Below are 9,815 nucleotides of genomic sequence, written 5' to 3'. Positions count from 1 at the left end.
ACGACTTCATCAAGGAGAACCCCAGAGAGCAGAACCGAACGGTCTTGGGATTGAGACGACTCGGTACGACGAAACCATTCTCATCACCATGGAGGGCCCGTCACTTCCAAGGCACGCCATATACGACTCGGGAGTGTACCGCATGTACCCACCGCGACAGCGGAATAGGCAGTGTGCGCACTGCCTCAGTCTCCAACATAACTCAGACGTATGTCCGTGTAAAAACGAGTACATATGCTGCACAGCATGCGGAAAACAATTCCCGCCACAAAATCCAAGCGAGACGCCGCACGATAGCGAGCTGCGATGCACCAACTGCAAAGGTGATCACGCCGCCACGGACCCGCAATGCTCAGCCAAGCACGGGGTAGCGGAAGCTATAAAGGAACGCTTCGAAGCACGTCAAGCACGTCAAGCAAGAGCCCAACAACTGAACACGAACACGAAACAAACCCGAATCAGAACCCGCAGGAATAGCCGGACCTCCCAATAAGCAACAGATTCGAGCTACTAGATACCCCATCGCGCAGCGTCAGTAGAGGCAGGAGCCGCAACCGAAGCTACAGCAGGGGAAGGGGATCCAACACTGCCAAGCAAAATATAAACGTCGACAAACGAGCCAGAAGCCGCTGTAGGGCAAATCAAAGAAAACCACAACAGCTACAACACGACAAACAAAAACGGACCAGGTTCCAAGGACCCTCACACAACCCGTGGCACCAAAAACAGGCATCCAGAGCACACGGCCAAGGAGGACAAACAACAGGAGCCCACCAGGAAAATAACAGTAGCAGCTACCCACGGGTGATCCCGAACGTGCAGGAAGTGGCACAACCATGCAGAACCAGTTGAGTGGCACGGCCTCACAACCCTCTCCCTTCTCACTAACGGTTCTAAAACCCGCCACAATGCAAGCACTAAGCCCATGGCCCTCGGAAGAATACCAGAAAACCAATACAAATGAGTACACCGAACTACGCCGATAGATATCCCCTATGATAGCGAAGTCCATACCCACCATCTTAACCGCACTTGCCCCGATGCTCCAAAAAATGATCCAACAGGCACTAGCCCCAATACAAGCAGAACTAGCGGCCCACCAGCAGCAACTCAGACCACACAAGCGCGCCGCTTTGCCCGCACCCGTGAACGCGAACAGTGAACAACATGACAATGAATAACACAAACGCGGAACAACAATGCAACCCGCCACACAGCAGCGCACCAACGACGTAGCAAGCAAAAACAACCTCAAGAGACAAAAACGACGAAATATTCATATGGCAATGGAATTGCAGAGCGGTCCGACGAAAGAAGAGCCACCTCTTGCAACACATGCAAATAATTGGAACACAACCGGACATAATAGTCCCGCAGAAAACAAACGGAGCTCACGCTATACAGGGGTACGACATGTACACGCAATCGAGTATTCAACACAATCAACGGGTTACCGGGCAGAAAGTGATGATAACCCCTACTATGGTAGCCACGTACATCAGGAGACGAGATGCCAATCTTCCCTCTATACAGAATGATACAACGGCAATCAACACACCCACAATGGAGCATGTGGCAACCAGCACACTTCTGGGAGACCACAGGCTCGACACAATCAACAGTTACTTGCTACCTAAGCAACCTACTGCACCCGTCCCACCCTTGGACATGAAACTAGGACCCAACCGGGATAGGGACATGGTGGTAACGCTAGGAGATTTCAATTGTCAACACCCATCTTGGGGATATGCGGTCACGTCGCCACTAGGTAGAAAGTTACAGAACTTCTCAGTCAATCATGGTATGACCCACCTAAATGACACGACGCAGCCAACGCCCACTGGTGGGCCACTCCAAACGGACACCTCTCCGGACTTAACGTGGATTCAGGGCCCACTCAGGGCGACGTGGGAAAACACAGGAGACGCGCTTGGTAGCGATCACCAAATAATAGAAATAAAAATCACTCCAAAGAAAAGGGGACGGAAAGAACGTCTCAGAACGACGAAGCTGGCGGCATGGCACAAGGACAGAGAGGAACACCAAGGTGTGGATTGGAAGCACCTCGGATGCAAAGATTTGAACGAAGCGATCCAAGAGACGGTTAACCGTCACACCAAACACATCACGAACACAGAAGACCACCCAACGGTCGATCAATACCTAATGACTTTATGGACTAAGCGACGAAACCTCACAAAACGCCTCCAAAAGAGAGAGAGCAACAGAACCTTCAAGGCGAGAGTACTGGCCTTAACTCAGGAGAGCCAGGAATACGCGGAGAAATTGGCCAGCCAAAACTGGATGCAACTCTGCGGTGAAGTGAACGGTCAGTTACACACGGTCAGAGCCTGGCACATATTCCGCGCGATCATGGGGCACCGTAAACCGAGGAGCACGCTCAAGAAACTCATGCTGAGTACAGGAGCCACCGTGAAGGACCTCATTGAAGAAATCAGGGGCACATTCTACCCAGACGAAACGCAGACAATGGCACAGCCAATACCAACGGCAGAAACCCGCTTAGATCGAGAAGTCCAAACCGCACTGAAAAGCGAGGAGATCAAAGGGATAGACTCGGACTTCACCGATGCAGAACTTCAAACGGTCTTATTCCAGCTGAAGCGCAACACGGCGCCGGGGCCGGACAAAATAGCATACGTAATGCTCAAAAACATCCCTGACAACAAGCTCGACGACCTCCTACAACACATCAACGAGACGTGGGCGACGGGAGAGTTGCAAGAAGAATGGAAAAAAGCGCACGTAATCATGCTTCCCAAACCAGGCAAACTTCCCAACACACCAGCAAACCTTCGACCCATATCCAAGACGTCCTGCATGGGGAAACTAACGGAAAAGATGGCATTAAACAGGCTAGAATGGGACTTGGAAGCCACGAATCAGCTGGCGCACGCCCTATTGAGGTTCCGAAAGCACGTCAGTACGCAAGGCATAGCAAAAATGATCAAAGAACAGGTGTACGACAGTCCCAGCACGGTTTAACAGCGCACCATAGTTGCGGTGGACCTAAAAAGAGCATTCGATAACGTCACGCACGTTGCTATCCTCAGAAACCTTCGCGAAACGAACCCTGGATATAGAATGAACAGAAACGTTAAGAACTTCCTCAAGGACAGAACAGTGAGACTACTGGACCCTGAGGGTCAACCCTCTCAACCGTATTCCCTATGTAGAGGAACACCACAGGGCTCCATACTATCGCCGATGCTCTTTAAGATAACAATTAAGAACCTCCCGACTAAAATCAATGCCGTCCCAAATCTCCACCACGCTATATACGGGGATGACTTTTCCATCTGGTGTACGACAGCTCCGACCCGGAACAACAAGAAAAAAACATACAAACGGGGCTAAACATCATGCACGAACACGCAAACTCCATAGGGCTCCAGTGCTCACCAGACAAATCGGAATATGTCATAGTCATAAACCACCCACAACAGGAAATGGCAGAGGAACAGCGTAAACTTATGAACCTCCACATAGGAGGCACGTTAACACCCCGTCGGCCAGCCATAAAAAGACTAGGTTTTATCTGGCAACAGGACGGCAAAAGCACGGAGTGGACCGCAAAGACGGTAAAACAGCTCAATCAGATCTAAAACATGATAGCACGTATCACGCGCTACAATCGCGGAATGAAAGAGCACGAACTCAGGAAAATAGGTGAAGCGACGGCGTACTCTAGAGTCATGTACTCTTATCCATACACACAACTAACCCAAACGCAAGAGGAAGATTAAAGCAGGGCTGCGGAAATGTCATCGTCTAGAACAAGGAACGCCCAAGTACGTAGCAAATGCGCTAGTGAACTCCACAGTTATCCACAACACCCTTGAGGAAAGTATCCGAAGTGCAACAAAAGGCGCAGAGACACAGGTTGAACGCATCCCAACTAGGGCGGAAAATCTTGAGCAGTCTTGGACATTCAACTGAGCGACACCCAGAGATCCCCACCCCGCCACCACCGTGGGAGTCCATCCTACATCTAACAGTACGCCCGATCGCCAAACATATGCACCCAGAAGTAGACTCAGAAAAAAGAAAGAGCGGAGCGACGCATCTAAAAGACCCTGGCCATGATATCTACTACACGGACGCAAGCTTCACAAACAGCAATGCCACCACCGCATCGGTGGGTCCCAAAGGCCACGTCGTCAGGCGTCATTCCAACGTCCCTTCGGTGATAGCAGCCGAAATACAGGCGATCGCTGAAGCCGTAACCCTGCACTCACACACAACGAATGAGCTCACGATTAGAATGAACAGCCAGGACGCGCTCTGGGCGTACGCTAAAAACGACTTACCTGAACACATATTAGGACTCCTCACCCAATACATGACCAATCACGCCCACCTGCGCATTTACCTCGAGTGGGTACCAGGCCACCAGGCAATCGAAGGGAACAAAAGGGCGCACGCCCTGTCTCGAGATAACGCAGAACCGAGCGTACCGATCGGTTGGCCGCAGGCCTACGACCCAAGAGAATATAAAGCGGAGCAGAGAAAAAAAACGAAGGACCTTGCTCAAGGAGATGAGAGAGGAGCAACGCAAATTCCCCACTCCACTACACAGTACATCGCGCACACAAGCCACGTTCATACTCAAACACAAACAAACTCACTCCCATGTGATATGACGCTACACTACATACACAACCTCAGAGGACTGTCCAGATGTCAAGTCTGCGGAGCGCATCTTCCCGATAAGACGCATACATACTGGGAGTCCCGAGGGCACAGAACTCGCCATACTTTCTTGAAGAAACTCAGCTACCACTGCTCATCCCCACACGTGGGAGAGCTGGGCAGCACCGCCACAGGACCTGCAAGCTACCTTACGGCAACAACTGCAGAACCATGTCAAACATGTCCTCGGATTAACAACATGCAACAACAACGAACATGCAAGCTAGGAAGGACACCTCTCGTACCCCGACTACAAACACCATGTGGAATTGGTAAAACCAAAAAACGCGGCTCGGACATTGAGCTGCTGTAAATAAAGTATGTTCCTTACTTCCTGCGGAGAGCGGGGAGGGACAACTCGAACGGCTAGCTTGTAATGCATTGACGCCATTAAGTGGCGAAGCCCAGCCACGCAGCCCCCATATAGCCTTGACTGAAGGAGAACCAGACGTCACGAACGCGTAAGCACACAACCACGCCAGCCCCCCTGTAGCCTTGACTGAAGAAGAACCAGACGTCACAAACGCGATGCGTATCGGGAGATCTTCTGAGACATTAGTTTTATATAATGTTTTCGTATCTTTTTGAGCAAACAATAGACCGATCTCACCAGCTAGTTTGAGTACGCCACCATGCCGATATGCATCGTGGGAGCTGTAGTTTTTCTGCACGCGCGACAACCCTGCTGGAGGTCTGCGCGAGCAGAGCCCGAGGCGGCATGAGCTGTCGCGGGAACTGGCGTCTGCCTTCGCGAACTACAGTTATGGTGGCGTCACGCATCCGTCGAACACTTGGTGAGATCGGTCTATTGGTGTCTCCATGGTATGGTCAGAACGTGGTTGACATTTCAACAATAAAATAGGTTCTACAATTTCATTGGAGTATCACTTTAAAACCATTCTACTCTTTTACCATATTTTCAATATCAGTAGTATTGGTATTGCTTTAAAGAAACTTTCTTCAATTCACTTTTTGAGAAAATTCCACTCCCCACCTGGTTTGCAGGGTTCATACGATGACGTCGGAAACCTCTGCTTTGTTGATGGTCAGCACATTTTAACTTAAACGCGTGTGCTTTTTTGGTTACAGGTCCCCTCCAGCACTACGCAGGGCAGAGAATGGCAACAGCAAACTGATTGGAGGAAGAGTAATTGCATCTGCCGCTACCACAGATAACGAACAAGCTGCGACGTCTAAGAAAGAGCAGTCAGAATGTCTAACATAATTAAGTGAGGTGAAAAATCTGACTCTTATATTATGTCTGATAAAATTCTGAAAATTTAGAGATGATTTATTTTACTATTTTAGGACTGATTAAAAAAACTTTGAACAGATGGCTCTGTCAGGGTGTCGTGTACCTCATTGCCGCCTATTGGATTTTTCACATCCAATATGCGAAGAAGGCACATACGATGCCGTCTTTCACTGAGCTTGGTTTTGGGAACCGTGCGATCGTGGTTTCTTTACCACAGTTAGCCTAGCGTACCCTACACTATAATAAATACTCCTGTCAGACGGGCATTTAAATGGTCTTCAGAATGAACTCCTTCAAAGAATCAGCTCACGATCTCTACTCTGCCTGTGCCCTTCAGTGTTCGCTTGTCCGCAGATATTTTTAAGTAATTTCCTCTGAAGGCCATTTGAATGACAGTCTGACGGTGTATAAGCTAGTTTGCGCCCAAGGCAACATGAGCTCTTGCCACACGACGTGTGCCAGAAACGTAGATGATCTCTGGAATAAACTTATTTCGTGCATGCTGCCACCTCCTTCTGCCTTTCCTTTCACACTTCCCCACTTTGAAGAAATTTCTTAAAGATAGCACGAAAATACTCTCAGAAATCACCATTGAAACGGCTAGGTGGATGCAAAGGAATACTTTCAGGAGGATGTGAAAGAAGACTTCCGTGGGTCCACGTAATAACTCCCAAATGAATGTGAAAGATTACTCCCTTAGGTCCAGGCAGTAACTCTCAAATGGATGTGAGAGAATAGTCCCATAAGTGTACATAAAGACTCCCATATGTATGTGAAGGAATAGTTTCATAAATACGCGTAAAAACTACCACATGGATGTGAAAGAATAGTCCCATAAATGCACTCAGAAACTCCCACATGGATGCGAAAAAATATCCCATAAGTGCACGTAAAAAACTCCCATGTGGATATCAAAGAATAGTCCCATAAGTGCACGTAAAATCTCCCATATGGATGTAAATAAATATTCCAGCGAGTCCACGTAAACACTCCCATGACAATGTGAAATAATACTCCCATGGGTCCACCTAGGAACACTCTTATAGAAGTAAATAAATACTCCCATTGATCCGCGAACGGAATCCCGTACTCGTGCTAGTTCTGCGCTTACTCCTTTGCACCCCTCCCCCCCCCCCCCAAAAAAAAAAATTGGCATGCGTGGGAGTAAACTTTGATCCGACGGAGTATAAAAACTCGCAGATGGGAATGCGCTAGAGGACAAGCGATTTACTCCCCTCTGGGTATATTTTCGTAATAGAAGAACCCCCTTCTTTGTACGTGGCTCATAGGACCAACATGTATGTGACAGCTGCATAGTAGGCCTCATGTCCAAAAACTGTAGTGCTCCTCCCGTGGGTGTCTGGAACTTAAAGGATAAACCGGGGGAGCACTTCGTAAAGCAGGCCAAGAAATCCGAAGGCACGCCTTGAGGGCTAAGGCTGTGGTTACCATTGTACAGCACTAGGTAGTCGTCCACATACCGAAACACTCTCAAAATCCGAAAACCCAAGGACCCTGCTATAGGCCTGTCACATCTCGCCAGATATGTATCACTGAGGACCGGTGCCACACTCGATCCGATACAGATCCCACTGTTTTGCAAGTAAATTTCACTTTCAAAGGTGACATAGGTCTATCTAATGTAAAAACTCAATAATTCCAAAAAGGAATCCACCGCAACACCCAGTCGAATTCATGAAGGCCACCAAACCACTTGCCTGTGTGCACTCTCCCACAGCTAGCATTAATTCACCATAAGGGATCGAAGAAAACATGTCCTCAACATCGAAGGACACAAACTCACAGCCTCCCGGATTTTCTTCTTTTTAGGAAATCCACTGGGGCCTCAGGATTGCAAATAGAAAAAGGGTCGTCCAACTTAAGCAGCGACAGGTGACACTGAAGAAAATTCGATACATGGAGCTGCCAAGAGTCTTTCCGGGTAACAATCACACTGAACGGTCTGAGCTCCTTATGGGTCTTTACCGAAACGATCCTCCCGAACTGAATGTTATAAACCTAAACGCGCGAAGTGTGGTAAATAAAGTTGACACTCTGGAATTTTTGTTAATTGCTTAGAGTCCTCACGTGGTGGCGATCACAGAAACATGGCTTTCTTCTGATATTGTGAGCGACTGCATTGTTCCCCCTAATTATAAATTAATAAGGCGTGATAGAACCACCAGAGGCGGAGGCATAGCAATTGCTTTGCGAAATGACATAAACTGTGTAGAACTTGAGTGCGAGTGTAATGAAACTGTCTGGTGCCGAATATTTTATTGCAATCGTGTGTTTCTTATAGGGGTAGTCTACAGGCCAGCAAACGCTCCAATTGACTTCTTAAAACGTCTGAATGATTTTCTCTGTAAACATGTAAAAAGTGACACCAAGGTAATTCTAACTGGAGACTTTAATTTACCGCATGTGGATTGGGATCTATTGGTAGCTGGTAGTATTGATATTCCCAACGGAGAAAAAATGCTCGAAATTATGTTTAATCACAATCTTACACAAATAGTCAAAGACTGCACTAGAATTACTGAGCAATCTCAATCACTATTGGACTTGGTCTTTATTTCAGACAGTATATCTGAGTACGAAGTTTCAGTTTATGAAGGTATTTCAGATCACAAAATGGTTGTGTTCTCAACCCCCTTACCACGCCATGGGCCTTGCCGGGCCTCCAAGCCCATTACTGTTAAAGACTTTGCTCGCGCAGACGATACAAGTATTTTAGATTACTTAGAGACATCGTTGGAAGCATTGGAGCAACTTAGCACTACTAGTACAATTGACGACCTCTGGAAATTTTTAAAGACCACTATTCATTTTTGTATAGATCGCTATGTACCTAGCGACGACGAATCAGAAGGCATAGAAAAAATAACAAACAAAGCGTGAACGCCTTAAAGAGCAGTTTAAAAACGGCACTTAGGGAAGCAAAGGAAAGCTTTTTTTTCAGTAACTCTGCACAATTTTATAAAAACTGCCCCCGAAAAGTTTTGGCGTTTTTTAAAGGGACGAAAGGAGCCGATTGAGCAAATCGTTGACGGTGACATAGTTATTACAGACAATGTAAAAATGGCAGGGCACTTCAATCTTTTTTTCCAGCCAGTTTTTTCAGCGCATGAGTCACATGTCATGCGTGAAGCCTCAAGTGACAATACTGAAATAAGCACACCGGGCGTGGTGATAACCCAATCAGGAATATTGGCGAAGTTGTTATCTCTTGATACGAAGAAATCAACTTGACCGGATAAAATACCGAATGAATTTCTAAAAAGATATGCTGAGTGGCTATCCCACTATCTTAAAATTATTTTTGACACATCATTACGCATGCACACTCTTCCACAAGACTGGTTATCTGCCTGTGTTGTACCAGTATTTAAGGACGGAAGCCGTCTCAGGGTAGATAATTACAGGCCCATTTCTTTGACAAGTGTTTGTTGTAAAGTAATAGAACATATTATTTCAAAACACATATTCACTTTCCTAGAGGACCGAAGCATGTTCTATCCCCACCAGCACGGTTTTAGATGTGGCCTGTCAACGGTAACCCAACTTGTAGAAACGTTTCATGATTTTTCTTTCGCCGTTAATAATAAGCAACAGGTAGATGTTATTTGCGTCGATTTTTCAAAGGCGTTTGACCGTATACCACATGAAAAATTGATATGGAAATTAAAAGCACTAGGTCTAGGTTCTATCATTATTAATTGGATTGAAGCCTATCTATCAAACCGAAGTCAAAGAGTTGAAATTAATGGAAGTCTATCTGTGCCATTACTGTGTCCTCAAGAGTCCCTCAGGGCTCAGTCCTAGGTCCAGTGTTGTTTTTGATCAA

General features: G+C 47.0%; 1 protein-coding gene across 1 annotated transcript; it reads left to right on the top strand.

The window, feature by feature from the left end:
* Positions 1-1,482: 1,482 nt before the first annotated feature.
* LOC120843266 lies at positions 1,483-3,626 on the top strand. The gene is made up of 2 exons (XM_042289212.1): positions 1,483-2,766; positions 3,468-3,626. Exons 1-2 carry the CDS (start codon positions 1,483-1,485, stop codon positions 3,624-3,626), a joined length of 1,443 nt encoding a protein of 480 aa, XP_042145146.1.
* Positions 3,627-9,815: the final 6,189 nt, after the last annotated feature.

Source organism: Ixodes scapularis, unplaced genomic scaffold (assembly GCF_016920785.2).
Source record: "Ixodes scapularis isolate PalLabHiFi unplaced genomic scaffold, ASM1692078v2 PGA_scaffold12__126_contigs__length_90152505, whole genome shotgun sequence".
Classification (NCBI taxonomy): Eukaryota; Metazoa; Arthropoda; class Arachnida; order Ixodida; family Ixodidae; genus Ixodes; species Ixodes scapularis.
This window is presented reverse-complemented; position numbering and strand designations above follow the sequence as displayed.

Coding starts and splice junctions, on each gene's coding strand:
- LOC120843266 (XM_042289212.1), top strand. CDS start 1,483: ATGGTAGCCACGTACATCAGGAGACGAGATGCCAATCTTCCCTCTATA. Junction 2,767..3,467: donor AAGAATGGAAAAAAGCGCAC/GTAATCATGCTT, acceptor CACCCACAACAG/GAAATGGCAGAGGAACAGCG.